The 20,152-nt window shown below is 44.4% G+C and overlaps 1 protein-coding gene across 1 annotated transcript in view; it reads right to left on the reverse strand.

The window, feature by feature from the left end:
- Window positions 1-537: 537 nt before the first annotated feature.
- Window positions 538-20,152, reverse strand: part of AGBL1 (AGBL carboxypeptidase 1) — a 354,690-nt gene continuing 335,075 nt past the window's right edge. The window contains exon 21 of the mRNA XM_073304655.1: window positions 538-3,497. Within this exon, the coding sequence (XP_073160756.1) occupies window positions 3,191-3,497 (307 nt within the window). The 3' untranslated portion in view covers window positions 538-3,190. The remainder of the gene's footprint in view (window positions 3,498-20,152) is intronic.

The following is a 20,152-nucleotide window of genomic DNA, read 5'->3' on the forward strand; positions in this document are numbered from 1 at the left end:
ATGGGTCAGGTTTGAACCATTCAAAATGAAAACTATTCGCTCTTTTTTTCAGGAAACCAGATTTTCATTTTCTGATCCGCTCTAACAGTGAGTCGGACTGTAATCTCCCTGGAACATGGACCGTCTTGGTGTGGTATGTTTGTATAGCGCCTAGCACAGTGCAGTCCTGGTCAATGACCAGGGCTCCTCGGCATTACCATAACACAAACAATCACAACTATTTTTAATCCAGTTAATTTGTTTTCAGTTAATCACTTGCATTAACTGTGATTAATTGACAGCTCTATAAATAATAATAGACAATGACCACTGGAATTGCAACCTGGCTAAGGCAGCTGTCAAGTGTTGCCACCACTGATGCGTACCACACTGTTCCCCTTGATAAAATGCTAGGGATCCTGGCCAGGCTGAAGAGGAGAGACATTTGCCTCCTTCTGGAAGGTTCCATTATAGTGTCCCACCAGGGGAGTCCTTACCCTAAGAAAAGTACTGAATATTAACTAGAAAAGAAAAGGAGGACTTGTGGCATTAGAGACTAACAAATTTATTTGAGCATAAGCTTTTGTGAGCTACAGCTCACTTCATCGGATGCATTCAATGCAAAATACAGCGGGGAGATTTATATACACAGAGAACATGAAACAATGGGTGTTACCATACAGACTGTAAGGAGAGTGATCAGGTAAGGTGAGCTATTACCAGCAGGGGAGCTGGGGGGGGGGAGCTCTTGTAGTGATAATCAAGGTGGGCCATTTCCAGCAGTTGACATGAACCTCTGAGGAACAGTGGGGGGGAGGGTCGGAGGAATAAACATGGGGAAATAGTTTTACTTTGTGTAATGACCCATCCACTCCCAGTCTTTATTCAAGCCTAAATTAATTGTATCCAGTTTGCAAATTAATTCCAATTCAGCAGTCTCTCGTTGGAGTCTGTTCTTGAAGTTTTTTTGTTGAAGAATTGCAACTTTTAGGTCTGTAATCGAGTGACCAAAGAGATTGAAGTGTCCTCCGACTGGTTTTTGAATGTTATAATTCTTGATGTCTGATTTGTATCCATTTATTCTTTTACCTAGAGACTGTCCAGTTTGACCAATGTACATGGCAGAGGGGCATTGCTGGCACATGATGGCATATATCACATTGGTAGATGTGCAAGTGAACGAGCCTCTGATAGTGTGGCTGATGTGATTAGGCCTTATGGTGGTGTTCCCTGAATAGATATGTGGACACAGTTGGCAACAGGCTTTGTTGCAAAGATAGGTTCCTGGGTTAGTGGTTCTGTTGTGTGGTGTGTGGTTGCTGGTGAGTATTTGCTTCAGGTTGGGGGGCTGTCTGTAAGCAAGGACTGGGCTGTCTCCCAAGATCTGTGAGAGTGATGGGTCGTCCTTCAGGATAGGTTGTAGATCCTTGATGATGCGTTGGAGAGGTTTTAGTTGGGGGCTGAAGGTGATGGCTAGTGGCATTCTGTTATTTTCTTTGTTGGGCCTGTCCTCTAGTAGGTAACTTCTGAGTACTCTTCTGGCTCTGTCAATCTGTTTCTTCACTTCAGCAGGTGGGTATTGTAGTTGTAAGAACGCTTGATAGAGATCTTGTAGGTGTTTGTCTCTGTCTGAGGGGTTGGAGCAAATACGGTTGTATCGAAGAGCTTGGCTGTAGACAATGGATTGTGTGGTGTGATCTGGATGAAAGCTGGAGGCATGTAGGTAGGAATAGCGGTCAGTAGGTTTCCGGTATAGGGTGGTGTTTATGTGACCATCGCTTATTAGCACCATAGTGTCCAGGAAGTGGATCTCTTGTGCTCTGCACGCATCAGCAGCCAAGCTCCACGCCCCACCCCCCGCCTTGCCTCCTCCTCCGCCTCCTCCCCGAGCATGCCGTATCTCCATTCCTCCCTCTCTCCCAGTGCTTGCTGCCGCCAAACAGCTATAGCAAGTGCTGGGAGGGAGGGTGGAGGAGTGGAAACGTGGTGCACTCAGGGAGGAGACAGGGAAGAGACGGTGCCGGGTTGGGGATTTGGGGAAGGAGTCCAATAGGGGAAGGAGGGGACGGAGTTGGGGCAGGGACTTTGGAGAAGGGGTTGGAATGGGGGAGGGAGGGACAGGGCAGAGGTGGAGTCAGGGCAGGGCCGGGGGCAGAGCCGGGTCGAGCACCCACCAGCACCAGAAGAAATTGGTGCCTATGGTCCATTGGTGTAAATCTGCAGTCATTTGATTGACTTCACTGATCCATTTATTCCAGTGTGCCTGAGAGCAGCATTTGGCCTAGTGTGCCAGAACACATGTGCATATGGTGTTTCCATAAGCGTGGACGATCCTCAGGATGCATACTTGAGAAAATACAATGAAAGAACCTCAGGCAACTCTCTGTTTGGGAACCATCCAGGCATGCTTCAAAGCTCATCTTCTTTCCTGAGTGTCTGGGGAGGAAGTGGATCAATAGAATGGTATATAATGAAGCAGTTATTGGGCCACTGCACATATTTCACCATCCCTCTGGTGTATATCTGGTGTATATGGGCATCCCTCCACTGAAGTCAATGGAGAAACACTGATTTATACCAGATGAGAATCTGCTCCATTCTAATTATTGGTTGGATTGGTTACTACTGTAGGTGGTGGTGGTGGATTCTCCAGGTACGTTGGAATGTGGCTAGTTGTTAAGCACACAGAACCTGATCCAAAGCCCATTAACGTCAATGGTAATCTTTGGATCAGGCCCCTAGAATTCAGATACATGCAGCAAAACCTCAGAGCAAAAAAATGAAACAAATATCTCAACTCTGGCCAAAAATCTTCAGAAAAAGATCTTCTGAGATTTTCTAAGTCACGACAGTAAGGGAAGGAATTGGGGTGAAGGACTCTTCTCCCATACCTTAGGCACTCAAAAGACCAACCATCATGACAATCTGCATGAAGCCACAGACAACTAAATTAGAGAAAGTGATTGCACTGGTGACAATGTATAAGAATGCCCTAAGTCTTCACATTGCACCATATGGACAAGTGACTGCTCACCCCTCCCTGTATGCACAGGGTAGGGAACCTCTCTCTCTCTCTCTATTTTCCATAAATATGAAGTCAGTTTTCCATGCAGAACTGGGGCAACACATCTGGGAACAAAGCTGAAGTCGGCAAATGGGTAAAGAGGAGCAGTGACCCATTTGCTTATTGCTCGGTAAGTCAAAGCTCTGTTTACACAGGGCTGCTTTCAAACCCAGCAAACACGCCGAGTGACGCTGATGGTAGCGGGAGAGCTTTGCTATTGGCTGTTTGGTGGCTGGAAATGTAAAACCCTCCAAGAACGCTGGAACTGCATGTCTGTCCCTCGCTGGCCCCCTCCTCTTCCACCTCTCCTTCTGCCCTCAGGGAGATCTCCCGGATCTCTTCGTCTAGCTCAGAGAAGTCCCCTTCCTGGTCAGAGCAGCTGTCAGTATTGTAATCGACATCTTCCCCACAAGGAGGTTCATCGTCAATCTCCAGGTTGTTGGTGCTGCTGCTCCTGCCAAGGAATCATAAAAGAGACAGAATGTCAACAAAGTGAGGTGGTATTGTCTAGCAGTTAGACATGGGGGCTACGTGTTAGGACTCCTGTGTTCTATTCCTGGCTTTGACAGTGTGGCAAAGTCACATCACTTCTTTGTTCTGTTCTCCCATCTGGAAAATGAAGAGTCTGATATTTACATACCTCCTGGGACAGACACATTATTGTTATTATTGTTTATACAGTACCCTAGGCATGCCAGGTGCTTTGCAGATGGACAACATAGTGCCTGTCTTGAGGCGCTTACAAGGTTAAGTAAACCATGTTAAGGCACAGGGGGAGAAGACATGGTATCCAGTTACAAAGAGGTTGTTGGTTTAACCATCATCCCCATCCTGTTTGTTCCATATTTCGTAGGAGACCGAATTAATCCATGTGGGTTAAAGCACTGTGACATCTTTGTATGGTGCTCTATGTAATGGCAGAGTGTTACTTGGAAAAGGAGGAATAAGCAGAAAGTAGAAGCTCCAGAGACATTGACCACAGCTATGCCAAGAACAAGGAGGATTGCAGCACTTGAAGCGCTGTCATTTCAAAAGGTACAGATCTTTTTTCACAACAAGTCTTTGTGAAGCAGGGCCAAATTCAGAGATGAGTCTAAGGGAATCCACAGACAATCTAAGCTGGTGTCATTTACATCTTATTCTGGCTCTCTGAAAGTATGTGTCACACCAGCTGAGGCTCCCTCAAGATCTCCATAAGCTTACTTCGTAATTTGCATTCAAGAATGGTCACAACTGTTCTATGCGTACACTTGAATTCACAAAGCTCATTTCAATATGTTCTGTATTAAAAATATCTGAATGAAATATTTCTGAATGAATTGTAACCACTAGACAGATGGCTCGGGGAATAGGAAGCCTTTCCCATTTAATCCAATCTGGCCTTCATTCTGGAAAGAGGGCCGGATAGCTTGTGGGGGCTAGAAAACAGGATACAGTCCTTCATCTCTAGGTCAGCAGTTTCAATCCAGCCCAGGTCAGGAGACTGGATTAATTAGGGGAACTGGGACACAGTCATTTACTTCTAGATCATTGGTTTTAATCTGACTCAGGGTAGGAGAGTGAATTGCTTTGGGGGATTGGGAAAGGAATAACAATCTTCCACACTAGGTCAGTGCTTCTAATCTGTCCCAGGTTGGGAGCAATGAATGGCTTGGCAGATGGACAATACATAGCTTTAATGTGAGCTCTGCTCATTTGCATGTCAGTTACCACAATACTTTCCCACCTCTCAGCCATCTCAAATCAGTTCCAGCATCTGAGGTTTTTGAACATGCTGAAGGTTTAGAGCGTTGCTGTTGGGTATATGGATCTCTTTTCTTACTGCTCTGCACTCCAGAAAAATGTAAGGTTTTCCTCACTTGAGCCTCCAGATCTTAACTGTGTATGGGCTGCTTTGCAAACAAAAACAAACACTATCTAGCAATACCCACTCCTTCCCCTGCTGATCTTTAGCTTCACTCACTTCAGGGTTGTTCTGTATAGGGATTCTCCACCTGCTTAATAGGTCTGTGTAGCTTAAAAACAAATAAATGAAAAATATGCACTTCTGTAGTTTCTGGCTTCCCTTCAACCTTCCCTGAAATCTGGGTTGGAAGGAGCTCAAAAGTGAAAGTGTGCACGGGACATGGAAAACCCCCCACAATTTTTGTAACACACGACTTAAAAACCATCTCAGCTTTCTGTGCAGAGGACGGCCAGAGGACTTCGATTTTTTTTTGAAATACACAGGAACGGCACAAATTACTCAGTCTACCATGACAGTATTCAAAAAAGAGTAAAAAACTCAGGGGAAATCAGACCCTTTCATTTTTAAACTATGCTGCTTCTTCTCTGTGATTGTCAAAATAAAGAAATAAAGAAATTTTGAAAAAGAAAAGAAAAAAAGACTATGAACATTATCTGTCTAGTTTCAATAAGCTTCTTGGATACACTGGAATTCAGACACCTATGATGTAGTGATGGGATTTAGTTGCTCCCACGCTGAATCAACCACCTGTGCTCTAGAGAAGAGACTCAGACTCACCTGCAGCACCAGTATATCCAGGAACAACTTCTCCCTCACCAATTCTGAGGCCTATTTCTCCATAACCTTATTTGTATGCATTTTTCAGTTGATAAAAGCCCCCATCAATATAGGCTATGGGAACTGTATAAACTATGTGTATACACAACATGCAGAGCAATATTAACAGTGAAGATTGCTGCCCCAATGCGAAACCTCAGATCTTGCCATAATCACCCCGCAAACAGGCAAAAGCCTGAGGAAAGAGACAGACCTTACAATACGTTCTCATGGTCAACAGACCCAGGCTTGGGTGAACGAAAATGAAAGCAAGATCTACAGTTGATGACCCACCACGGAAAATGCCTTGACAACAGCACTAGGTGTTCACATCTGGGGACTTATCAATGGCAGCAGCAAGAAAGACTTGTTCCAAAGTCCATTTAAGTCAATGGAAAGGCTGTCATAGACTGCCGCATGCATTATCAGGCCCTATATGAGTAGCCAGGCAGTCTATCACATCAAACCAATGCACCCAAGGCCTTAGAGAAGCATGTCAATTATTTGATTTGCACCCAGGAACAAATGTGAAGTGCAGCTTTGGGATAATTGGTATAATATGTTCCTTACAGCCCAAGCAACCGAGTGGGCATGCCTCTGAATTCTGCACCAGTTGCTGCTTCTGAATGGTGTTCCATGGTGTTATATGAAGGTCCTTTCCAGTCACTCAGGTACGTGAAGGTTCTGCCAGTTGCACAGATCAGCTGAGAATGAGTGCATAAAGACATGGCGACTTGTTAGAAAGGAAATGGAGCTTGGAGACACTGGACCAAATTCTCAATCCGTTACATGAGTGCTGATTTGGAGAAATTTTTCTCAGATTAGTGCAGTTGCTTCAGGTTGGTAACCAGATAGCAATGCCTGTTGGCAGAAACAGCTTCTGGGTATTTCAGAATGTACATCTCCCTGCTTTTATTTCCTGGGAATTTTAGTGCAGGTGAAGGGAGACAGACTGACAGCCCCAGAGACTGAATTTCCCCTTCTCTAGCCAGAGTAACTACAGCAAAGACAGCAGCAGCAGCGAAAGCTTCCCTATACTTCCACTGCTGCTGTGTTCCAACCTAGACTTGGATAGTCCACCTCCAAGGGTCTGAGAAGTGTTCTGTCTCCGTGCATCATTCAGTCCTTGGCTTCTTTGCAGGCCAACAAACAACTAGCACTACCTGTGGTAATAGCTATGATGATTTGTGCACATGTTCACAAGGAAATGGACTGTTACCACCAGCTCAATTCACATACAGGGCTACCAAATAGCGGTTAGATAGTACCAATGTTTTATCACTACCATCACAAGCAATAATCACACCTGTGACTTAGGAGCTGAAAGGCTCTTGTCGCATTACCAATGTCCCCAAACCAGCCAATTCCCCTCACATCTCTCTGATATGCAGAATTTTCCATCCAAATAATTCACCGTCTACGGTAGGTGTCTTAGACCATAAAACAAAGCAATACAAATGGGTCAGTTCAAACAAGCAGAATAGAGGTTCTTCAAAAAGATGGCAACATGGAGCCTGCTGGGGAGCAGGTCACAATCCCACTAATGAAGGGGCCAAAATCATTAGGAGGTGCCTGCTTTCCACATCACACAGCCTTGCTCCCTCAGGAGAGAATGCAAATTGTGAGACTTGGTAATGAACAACCCTGGCGGCATGTATATTAGTGCACAGAGCACTGGGTTTTTTTCCAATCCCAATTTTTTTTAAGGGCTGGAAAAAGCAAGAGATGAGAGACAGATTCACCAAAGAATGATGATATTGTTTTATGGAAGGTAAACAGAAGGGAAAACCAGTGACATTACATTAGGGAACTTGAAGGCAAATACAGTTTATTAATAGCACTGAATGCTGACATGGTACAGAGGAAGGGAGGGGTGATATAGCTACAGTGGGTGAGGCCCCAGCTATCACAATGAAAACACACGCACGTGTTAGCTGGCCTACTAATGTAAAACGTATAGCCCCGTCACCTCATCTAGTGCAGCCTACAGGAGCCTCAACAGCAATTTGCAACTTTCTGATGTGATAAATAGAATTTCTTTGTTTTGATTTTTAATTTGCATATTTATTGATATATGACTTGATCTTAATTAGCTCTGCTTTTGTGTGCGTACGTATTTGTTTACTTTCTGTGAAAAGGGAGCTTTGTGTTGCGTGAAAGAATTCTGCATGTTCAGTGATTTAACAAGAAGAGGAGGGGAGGAAAAGGCCATCACTTCCCTTCAAGGCAACATTCTCTGGCTTTTCGATTTTACTCTGGATTGTTTCTTTCAGTTGCCTCCCACCTTGCATTTTAAGCTGCCGCCCTCATTACATCACAGCTGGGCACCAAACCTCAGAAGTCAGTTGTTCTGCCAAATTCCACAAAAGAAAATATGACGTGTCGTTCTTGTTGATGAAATGCAGCCACACATTGTACAAGGAAATGACAGCTGATCTATGCTCTGCAAACAATTACTCTTTACCTGTATGTATACATCTAGGCAGAGGGGGGAAAGAGAGCTCCCCAGGGCATTTCTAGGGATGTTGCAGTCACATTTTATTTTTCTGGCAGGTCACCCAGTCATCCATATTTTAACGGACTGGATCAAAAGCAAAACTTGTTTTATTGTCTACTGCTGGAGAGAACTGGCTCCTTGCAGATGTCCCTTTTACTCATTTGGTGATTTCCATTTAGGGTTGCTACCTGACCTTGATTTTGACAGGACTTTTAGGGGAATTACTCTAGTCAGTCAAAAGTAGCCTTGTTTTTCCCCTGTCCGTCACCTACGGCCTGACTAGTGAAGTAAATGGAAGGTTTTCCACTGACTTCAAAGAAGCAAGAGCTGGACCATGATGGCTAAGCACCATGACTAAGAAGGGAGACTAGGAGGAGGAGTAGGGTTCATTACTGAAGTTGATTACATTAACAGTTCCCTGTGGGGAAGTGCCAACAAACAAATAAATCTTTGCATGCCTCAAGATGCATGCAATAGCCTCCCTGTGATCATACTGCCTTTGCCCTCATCCTCCCCATTCCCCCAAGCCTTCCCTCTGTTGTTGTTTGTTCCAGTCCTGACCTATACCTCAAGCTCCTCATGGCAGGGACAAGGCCATTTTCTGCTCTGTAAGGAGCCAGGCACATCCATAACACAATATATGTCATACATACATTTAACCTAAATCAAATATAATTATTCTTCAGACTTGAGTGTGGCCATCCAAGGGCAGACTTCGGCTCTTAACATTTTCATGAAGTTTATGTTAGGGTGTAAGTGGACACACTTGCCTCCGACGGTGTCTTTAATTAAAGGACATACACTCCTGGAAGAAATACAATGCCAGAATTAGACCTTGACAGTTACTGAATCAACTCTACCCTTTGGGGCTTGTCTAACAGTCTCTTATCTTCAGCCTCAGCAATGGAGTTCATTTTTAAGATCACCCCATTCCTTCCCTTTAATTTCCCTGGTTCCCCATGGATCTAGGTCAGGCTGATCCATCCATATATCCAAGGAGGACTGTTTAAATCCTCACATCACTGAATGAGAGTGTCAGCTGGACAGCGATACAAGCTGTCTCCAGCATAGAGACCCATCTTGTTAGCCTGCTTTGTTCCCATGGAGTAGATGACAACGATAGAACTCTGCCAGTTCCCATTGGATCTCCATTCCAGTGGGACACTTTTCCAGGACTTTTTACATCTTATAACACCTACTTAAAATGCTGAGCTGAGCCCTGGGCAAGCCAGGTGCCCTGGCTTTCAGCCCACTGCGGCCATCCTTTGATAAGCACACGCTGATAATTCAGAGCCGCCTCAGGATTCTATCTGCTGTGGCTGAGCAATGCGTGGGCTCTTTTGGAGCACACATTTTCTGCTGCATAAAGCCAAAGGAAAGGTGTAATTCATCGTTAGGACTTGTACTAATTAGTTTTTCAGGAGTTCCCAAGGTAATTGCAGCCTGTAATGTTTGTAACTGATTTGGCAAGATTAAAAATGGATGCTTGGTGCACCGGTTAGATCTGTGTGGAACATGTGAGGCTTCATCGTTTGGAGGGGAGGGGAGACTGTTCACACTGGGGAGACTATTAATACAAGGACAGCATGCAGATTCCTGGCCTACACTGTCCCCTAATGTTAATTCAGGCTTGGGAGGCATTTTATTATTACCTGTAAACACTTTTGATAGTCTTCTAAAAATGAGCTGTTTCCATCCTTCTTCTGAGTGGGTACTTAGCCGGTCACTGGCGTTGGCGCAGCAGGAAAGTAGAGCCTGCAAATCTCACTACATCCCTATTGGGATGTTAAATAGCCTTGAAAGTCAAAATGGTGATGAGAATGAAGATGAATTGGGATGCAAGCTGGGAATGAGAGAGACAGGCCAGACCAAAATCAGTTGACAAAAAAGAAGATAACGGGTATACTGGTGAGTGGGGCAGGAAATATTGAAGGGGGAGAAAAAAGGCTTGGGGGATGACTATTTTTAAACTGTATATAATATTAAATAAAGTCTTCCCCCCACAAAGGTATATATAAATTCAGGCTGCCATTCCAACTCAGAGGTTCTGGTGACTTGAGCAACACTCTTGTGTATTATGATGCCATTAGAAGCCCCTTGCGGTGGGATTACAGCTACATTCTGGACAGGGAGGGAAACAGACAAGGATATTAGGAGTGGTTTAAGAATAATTAATTTATTATTTTGCTAACGTATTTATTACACTACTTGGCGACCCAGGAAGGTCACAGTGGGACTGCAACACCCACCTAAATCATTAAAGAAAAGCAAATATTCAAATCTGCATAAAATTCTCCCTTCTCACTCCCTGAGGATAGATAATTCAGACTTGAAGGCAACGGAGGGGAGAGGGAAGTGAGTTGGTAAGGGAATAATGGATAATCCTTTCCAAGGTTCAGAGGACAGGTATCTGATAGTTCTGGTGTTTCTCCAAGCCACTGGGTCTGCCAATATAGAAATGAAGTCTCCCGATGATAGCTTTTTCCATGAGTTTTTCCAGGACCTTCTGTTTCTGATCAGCTGGATATTGCACCAGATAAGCCTTAAATATCACCTTTCAGTGCTTCTAGTTCCTGCCCTGGTTGGACCCAGGAAGTTCAGGCACAACAGCAAAAATGTGGGGGGAAAAAGTTAACTGCACTTTTATGAAAATAAACAAACAGTTCAGAGTCAGGATTCTGGAGATTTTTTTATGTTGTTTGGCAGGGAGAGGGTTGAAGGTGCGTGTAATTTTCCTACCCTTTCCTATCCTATTAACCTATCCTAGTTGTAACACAATATGTTGCCATACCCATGGTCTTAAACCTTTGAACAGGGAGATAGGTGGGAGGTGCCCGGTTTGCAGATCTCTTTACAAAGAGGAATAGCCCTTTAGTGCTTTGAGGGGGAGATTGTCCTGTCTATACACATTTCCAAGAGAAATGATAAACCCTAAAAGAATGAATTGCAGCAGCAGCTCAGGAGATGACTCCCAGCACAGTGATTGTTAACTGATATGTGCATGCCGGAGGAAAGCTCCCTGGCCCCTAAATCACCAGGTTGCCACCAAGGTTACAGGAACTCTTCTCTGAAGTGCAGGTTTGGGGAGGAGGGAGAGAAGAATTATTCATTCATATGAAGGCCACTGGCTAGATGTTAACCAACCTTCCTGCATGCCAAAGCTCTCCACCCTGTTCTAGGCTGATAGGACAGACCAATAAATCCACATGTATCATTCTCCACCTCTGAGCCAATCCTTAAACTGGGCGGACAGAAAAGCCAAGGGCTCTGGGTTCAATCTTACGTGTGACTGTTAATTTCTTTCTCATGGAAAACAAATCTATATGTCAGTGTTGTGCTAACATTGAATCTTTAACATCACTCTCTTAGCTTTAGGCCAGTAAGCATTAATAAAACAAACCGACTTGAACAGATGCAAGTCAGACGCTAAACAAAGAGCTACAAGGCTTGGTGCTGATCCCCACAGCTAACTCATTTTCTTTCTTGTTTTCTTCTCCATACTCCCTCTTTTATTTTTTCCACTCCAATTAAATTTCAGCACAAACACCTGAAAGACTACACGAGAGTATCTATGGGAATCATGTGTGTTTCTCGGCGTAGTGATGTGAACTCAGGCTTCGCTCTGACATCACTCTTTGATATCCTCTTCCCACTTCAGGACAGCTGGGATGGGCGAGTTAGCTTTGAAACACACAGGACCTGATGGCAAACTTGTCAGTCTGGCAATGTGCACCCAAGTGATAGCAACAGCACCACCATCAGTATGGCAGCTGAAAGCCGAACTGGAGTTCTGATTCCAGCATGGATCTCAATTGGCAGGGTGCAATGGAGTTTGTCTGTTTCAGACGACATTGTGCTAAATCTAGATATTTAAGTTAATGGAGCTATGCCAGTTTACACCAGTAGAGGAGCTGGCCCAGTGTACAGAATAGGGTGACCAGACAGCAAATGTGAAAAATCGGGACAGGGGGTGGGGGGTAATAGAAGCCTATATAAGAAAAAGACCCAAAAATCGGGACTGTCCCAATAAAACAGGACATCTGGTCACCCTAGTGCATAATGAGAGGCCTAAATCATTTGAATACCCAAACTCCACTGGAGAGGTACTATCAAAAGCTTAATTTACCCATTCTGCTGCCACTAGGCCAGATTTTGATACCCTCGCTCAGCTGAATAGTCCTTAACTCCATGATTAGCCCCAGTGAAGTCCATATCATCGGAGTCTGGCTCATCATGAACTTGTAACATTCAGTAAAAATCATCATTAAAGAAAGCACTTGGGGGATGGAGGGCAGACAAGGGGAATGTGACAGCCTGGCATCAGCCAATCAGAAATGTACAATGCTGTGATTTCACTCCTAGATGTAGTGCTTTCTGAGGCTGTGCTTCCAGAGTCACTGCCATTTCCAATTTGTATGGACTGAACTGCTTGCAAAAACATGAGGCGTCTAGTACCCATCTGAGTTGAACGTATTTATTAAAAAATATTGAAAACCATTAAGCCATTGCATAATGCTAGGGCTTTGGAAAATATGCTTTGGAGCTTGTATCAGACACTTTGTTACAATGTCTAGTTCCAGAACAGATTCTGTTAAAAAATGATGATCATGTTATTGATATCACATAGCAATCATCCAGACTGGTACAGTAAGATGATTAGATTTCTCATAATTGCTGATGGGTGCTTTTAGTAATTGAATCACTGGCAGAGTGTGGGGGGGAATAAAGGAAGTTTAAGGATTTTGGCTTTGATGCTACACTTCCCTGCTTTTTAGAATAAATAATGAAAGTCATTCAGATTATTCTGGGCTAGAGAGCCTCAGCTGGTGCAGCTCCATGTGGCTTCACTGTCATCACCCTCACTGACGATTTGGCCCCATAGATTTAACTTCAAAATTCCACCACTGAACCCCTAGATCTCTGAGGGGCTTAAAGGATTTTGGGGTTTTGAAAGCTAAGAGTTTTAGGATGGCCAAGACATTTAGGCTATGTCTACACTGCAGATTTTTGTCTCCAAAAGTTATGCCACTTTAATTAAAGACTTTTAATTTAACCGCTGTTACCATAGGCCCTGACTTCCCCTCTTTCCTGTGGGTGCTCGACCCCCCTCTGCCCGTGGTGTGGCCCCCACTCCACCCCTTCCATGAGGCTACGCCCCTGCCCCGCCTCTTCCCAACCCTATCTTGCCCCCATTCCAACCCCTATCCCAACTCTGCCTCCTCCCTGCCCTATTCCAACTCCTTCGCCAAATCCCTGCCCTGCTAACGCTGCCAAACAGCTGTTTGGTGGCAGCTGGGAGGGAAGTGCTGGGAGGTAGGCCGGGAGCTGGGACGCGGTGCACTCAGGGGAGGAAGAGGTGGGGGCAGGGGGTGAGGGGAACTTGGCTGCTGGTGCATGCTGAGCACCCACTAATTTTTTCCCGTGGGTGCTCCAGCCCCGGAGCACCCAGGGCGTTGGCACCTATGGCTGTTGCATGTCCACACTATGCTCCTTGTGTCGGCAGAGCGCATTTGCACTAGCAGCTCTTGCATCGATAGAGAGAGCCGTGCACTGTGGGTAGCTATCACACTGTGCAACTGGCGGCAGGATGCTTTGGGAAGGGTTTGCAATGCGTCGTGGGGCAGGCAGAGTGTCACGCGATGCAGGTTTCTCAATCCCATCGTTCCATGGGCATCCTACAAGATTGGCAGCTGCTTTTCAACTGAAGTTTGTGTGGGGGAAGGGGGGAGAGTGAGTGATAGGCAGTGTGTGTGTGCGGGGTGGGGGGAGACAGAGACAGTATCTGTGTTGCGGGAGAGTGAGTGTGTCAGCATGCTGTCTCTAAGTTCAGACAGCCGCCGAAAGCAACCAGTCCTGAGGCAGGGGGAGAGGGGGAACCCCTAACATCAGCCCCCACCTCCCTCCTTGACAGCACAGCAGTCTCTCTCTCTCACACACACACTGGCTCCTGCCTGCCTGCCTCTGTGTTCATTGTGTGGGAGAGAGCAGGAGCTCTCTGTTCCCAGAGCAGAGTAGCATGCTGAGCTGTCAGAACTTCAGGGAGCCTTGAAAGGCGAGGGGTGCATGCTTGCAGGGCAGCCAAGTTCAAAACAATGAGCAGAGCAGTCACGGCGGGCATTGTGGGATACTGGGGGAGGCCAGTTCTGGCAATATAATGAAGGGCAGCATCTACACTGATGCTTTGTCATTTTATCTTTGCCACAAAAGGCTTAACGCCTCTCATCGAGGTGGTTTTGTTTACCGGCCAAAAGTGGCACTGCAGTGTGTAGACTGTTTTGCTGCCAAAAGCTGTCCTTTGCCACCAAAAGTCTGCAATGTAGACAAGGCCTGATGAACTGAGTTTTAGAAGCTGCATCTCTATTTTGTGATCCAAGTTTTGCAGGAGTGAATAACTTCACATGCAAATATGTGCTGGTGAAACTGATGCCATGCAGATGTCTCACAACCTGATTGCACTAGCAACTAAGGTAAATGACTAAATTACATCCATTGTACCTACAAATATTTGCACTACAAATACTTGAATTGCAGGTGCAGAGCAAATGGGAGGCTGCTTTGAGGTCCCTTTCAAAATCAGCTCCTTAAAGTGAGAAAAGCAGCTCTATGGATACTGATTTCTCTTTGTGAGAGAGTCTTTTCTGTGATAACCACATTTCCTCTTAAAAGGGCCTTATGTTGCCTCAGAGTTCTCAGGATGAATCCAAAACAAAGCTGCCAGAAATGCCGTCCCAGAAGAAATTCTATTTTATTCTGTTCTATATAGGTTTTTATACTGTGCTCATAATTGTAGTGTCTGAGCACCACCCAACAACATATGAAACAACGTGACTAATATGTGACATGTTTTGTTCTCTCATCCTCTCCCAAGGGTAAGACGTATATACAGTGAAGTGATTTGTGTGTGTATATATGTATGTTAATGAACATAGGATCAGAGGAATGTGCCTTGCACTGGAAGCAGAAGGTGGTCAGATTTGTGATGGAAACACATGAGGTTTCTGCCATCAGAGACAACTTTAGAATTAAGGATGCAAATATTTAATTTTCAAGGATGCAAATATTTTTAATTAAAAAATGGGATCAGGCTGAAAGTTCTGCCCACAGCCTGACCCTAAATCTTCTCTCAAGATATCAACCAAATCTGAACCAAACAAAACCTGAACTTTCACTCGTCATCTCAATGGATCCCAAAAGTGATTTCAACCTGATTTTTTTGGCCCAAAATTTGAACCAAACCAAGAAAGTTGCTTAACCTTATTTGTATGTACAATTTTTTTGCATGCCTCTGCACTTCAGCTTCTCCATACCGTATGATGCTTGCCTGTCGTTAATCACAATGGGTGAAAATCACCCCTGTGTAGAAGATTAGCACATGGGTGAAGTTCACCCTACGTCCTACTTTAGTTTTCCAATGAGGCTTAAGTGGAATTTACATAGTGCACAGCTCCTCTGTATAGGGGTGAATGTCTCCCATTCGGAAGAGGAAAGAGAAAAGCAAACTATGTTGCTGCAAGTCTGTGGAGATGGCACTACATCATAAAGAAATCAATGGCAAATGGTAAAGCATCCACCGGAGATGGCATTGCTATTAATTAATAATCTGTACATTATATCTCCTAATTCTTGCATTTGCTGCTACTATGAATAAAAAAATGACATTTATGCTTTCTGGTTTTAGAGATTGTTTTTTCAGATTTTCTGTATTTACTGTAAAGTACATTATGGCTTTTTCTGAGTAAATATAATTTCTGATCGTTGTTTAAAATTTGTTTTCCTTGGATTATATAGAGAATAGAAATTCTGCATTCCTGGGAATACGTTTCCAGCATGTTGGAGAGAATTTTAGTGTCCATCAGTTCCCAACAGAGACAATTACTGAAAAAAAAAAAGGGAGGTAATTTCACTGTATATTTTACAAACACTATTCTTGAATTTTCACTTTACTGGGGGTTTTATCAGTCATAACTTAAAATCCCAATTACACGACACCATTAACTCTTGCTATAAAAATGGAATCTAAGCACTTACTAAAAATGCTAAAAGAATGTTAACACAATCACAAATGAAAGGAAATTCTGAGTTAATGCAGCGGCAACACAAACTGAGAGAACTTGAGAAGTATTCATTTAATCAAAATGGGCTATGTACTTGGATAGATGGAACTAATTAGAGCACAGCTTGTGTAGCAGTAAAACAATCATTCCATGGAGAACCACCCTGGGCATATAATGTCACCCTCTGATTTAGAGACACAGGTGCTGAAAGGCCAGTTCTTGCTAAGGAAGTATTTAGGTGGAAAGAGGTGTCTATTTCTGCATCAAGAAAAAAGGTTAGTCTTGTGGCTAGTGCACTAAATTGGCATTCAAGAAATGGTGGTTCAGTTCCTGGCTGTACCCCAATCAGCTGAGGTTATCTGTTTGGGCCTCAGTTATCCATTACCATGGGAATAATACTTATTTTCTTCTACCCTTAGACTGGCTTGTCTTTTTAGATTGTAAATTCTTTGGGGCAGCGACAGTCTCTTCCTAGGTGTGTATACAGCACGTGGCACAATGAAACCTCAATCTAGGTAGGAGCCTCTTGGTGCTACCATAAGGATAAGAATAATTTATATATATTAACAAATGTGATTGAAGGCAGGAATGGAGTGGGGCATAGGCCCTAAAGGCCCATGTCTAGGACTCCAGCTCCAAGAGTCATGTGGTTACACTTTCCTTTTTATCAAAAAAAAATTATAGCTCTCATAATTGTGCAGAAAACCTTGAAAATGTGACTGAGTGTAACCAATGCAGTGTCATCTGCCTGAGTTTGCAGACAGTCTGAAACAACAGCTTTGAGAGGGATGATCTTCCCCGTGCATCTTGAAGAGGTGGTAACTCCAAGACCCACCGTTCTGGAGAACCTTGCCAAGACCACCCCAACAGAGGTGAGTGTGTGTGGCCCCTGCACGCTAGCCACCTCTGCCTCTCTGGGGAAAAACAATTTGTGCTGTCAATCTTGCTGCTCCTGATGAGAGGATGCCCATTCCTGGTGGGTTAAGGGGGCCTTCATGCCTCTGGGAAGGATGCGGGGGAGGAAAAGGCAGCTGCCACTACCACTTCACATAGATTGCAGGCCTGTAGTGAGGGAGTCGAGCTGGGGGCAGGAGGGCTGTGTCACAGCGTGCCTAAAGCCCTGGATTGCCTCAGCCTGGCCTGACAGAGGACCAAATCTCCCACTCACAAAGACAGATTTTAGTACAGAAATTAGTAAATGCCCAGCTCCATTAGGGAAACTGGTGAATTTTCATGAGTTCACCAGAGACAGGAAGGTAGGATCAGAGCCGGAGAAGTGATGGGCACCCAGGACTCCGACTGGTATAAACAGTAGGGAGGGGGGCTCAGAGGCTCAAAGGGAAATACTGTAATCCTCAACAGCGATGAAAATATCTGGCTGCAGTAAAGTGAGGGGGAGAATATTCAGCCCATGGAAAACCCCTTCAGTTTCGACGAACAATTTGAGACGGCCCAAAAGTGTAATGTGTTGCCAGTCTCTGTGGCCAGCTTGCCCTGTGATTCTGAACTCTCTAACTGGCCTGTTTGTAAATGTTCCATGGTATCAAAGCTAGAAATCCATGTTACAAAGAATTAGGAATTGTGCATTCCAGTGCCACTGAAACCCAAATATATCCTTGTTTGGAGAAACCTGAATTTCTTGGCATTTGCTTTTATGTTTATGTTTTTCTAGGTCTTCATTTCTTTCCTTTGCTTCAGGGAGCCTTTTATGGCACCCAAATAAAGTGACATCTGCTCTTCTCATGGTGGTTTCCGTCATCAAGGAGCTGAAACACTAGGAGGGGAGCAGATCGTGAATTATTCTGGCCCATAAATTGTTCCCCGAGGCATTGACAAACCCCAGGAAAATCATAAATACAAACACAAATAGTTGGAATGAAAATATAAATGCTAGAACTTATGCACACACTTACAGAAGAGATATCTTTTGGGTGGAGTATACCCATTCCTCGCAATCAATACAAACAAGAGCTACTGCACTCCAGGGAATGGGATGGAGCCCAGGGTCCGTTTCTTGTCAGTATGGAATCATTGCTATGTGGTTTTCTCTTGGGATTCTTTTTGTTGTGTCAGTTCTGTCTTGGTGCCATATACGCTAGCATCACCAGTAGCATGAAGCCTCTGGAGAGCTATGGCTGGTGCTGAGGGAGAAGGCCAGTTCTGGGTTTGTTCTGGTAGTGGTGGGGAATAGCAATACAGATTTGGAGCAGCAGAATCAGAGTGCATTTGGTTTTACCCATAGTTTGCCAAGCCTGTGCCGGCTTTTCCCCTTTTCTGCATGGCCAACCTGCAGATAAACTATGTCAGGTTTAGTGATATGTGATACAGGCACTTCAGTATCATGGAGAAAAGCGTCTCTGAGGCAAGATGGATAATCAGCTTAGCTCCAAAAGTAGCCTGTCAAGAAACACTGCCAAGGTGATTTCTAAAATCTATATTTCAGATGTTACCTTAAGCCTTAAACTTTGTTTGAAAACTTCATACATCTCTCCAGCAGCAGGCTAGAAAAATCCACTAAGACCAGATCAGATCAGACCAGATATCAGTCTAGATGAAAAAAGTAAGACACTTAATAGATATGAAGTGTTGTACACACAGAAGGGACAGGAAGGATGATGTTTTACCCTGCAAGGAATCAAAGATGATATTACTGGGCAGTTTTATCAGGACTCTTTTAGCCCATTATCTCCCACCAGCAAATGCCTTCTGGATCCCACAACGGACTTGCATATATAATAAAATAATAATAATCAATTTACTGTACAGAGAGCCCTTGCAGCTTGAAGGATTCCAAAGTGTTTTACAAACTGTGGGACAGATCCTTAGCTGGTATCAAATTGGCAATGCTCTACTGAAGTTAATAGAGCCACATTGATTTACGACAGTTGAGGATCCACCCACCAATTAATCTGCAGCCACCTCTATGGTAGGATGCAGCAGCTCTTTAAAAGTCATTGCAACAGTACATGACAGTTTAGGGCAGGAAGGGAAGATTTCCATGTCCAAATGAAACAGCCAGGGGAATTTAAGGGAGGCAGAATGTAATTACCTGAGTTGGAATACGGCAAGGACACATGTGCTAACACCCTTACTCTGAGCTCTGAGGATATCCCTTGATTGGACAATGAGTGAGGAGTGTTGCTGCATCATCATAATCAGCAGCAGCACCATGTCTGTGGTGTCTTTCATGCCAGGATCTCTAGGCAGTTTATAGATATTGGGTTTGATTCACTGCCTGGATTCCACGAATGGAAACTGCCTGGAGAGGGGTAACAATGGTGCAAAGCGTCTTGCTTTGCTGGTGATCTGGAACTGGAGCTGCTTTACTGGTGCAGTACAGAGAAAGGCCACAGCTGGCTGGGGAGCGGACAAGGGCACATGACAGAAATATTGGTTCAATGCACCTCTCAGGCAGCCCTACTATGGAGCCTCACTCATGCCCTTAGGAATTGCTCTCAAAGAAGAGGACAGCAGTGGTACTGCTGCCTATCCTCCCATGGTGTGTGTATACATGCCTGAACTTCCCATATAACTGTCTCCCTCCCACTGGTCCAGAGAATCCAGTCCATTAATTAAGTATCACAACACCTCTGCAACATACTGGAGTATTATCCACATTTCACACAGGGAAGGTGAATCCACTAAGGCACAGAGAAGCCAAAAGACTTGTCTAAGGGCACATGACAAGGCAGAACTGGAGCCAGGAGCACAGAACCCAAACCTACTGATGTCAGTCATCTGCTCTAAATGCTAGGGAACTCTGCCTCCTTCCATTCCCTGAGATCCTCTGAGAGACAACCAAGGAAGAGGAAAAAAGATACTTCTTGAGTAAAAGGAAAGTTTTCCAAATGGTCTCTACCCTCACAATTTCCAAGCTCTGCTTCCCTCAGAAGTCTGGGTTATCCTTCTCCCATGCTGTTCCCATGGTCAGGAAACAGCTAACATTTCACTTCATACAACTGAGGCTCTTCTGAGATGGATTAGCTCAGTGCTCT

This window comes from Lepidochelys kempii, chromosome 10 (genome assembly GCF_965140265.1).
Source record: "Lepidochelys kempii isolate rLepKem1 chromosome 10, rLepKem1.hap2, whole genome shotgun sequence".
Taxonomy (NCBI): Eukaryota; Metazoa; Chordata; order Testudines; family Cheloniidae; genus Lepidochelys; species Lepidochelys kempii.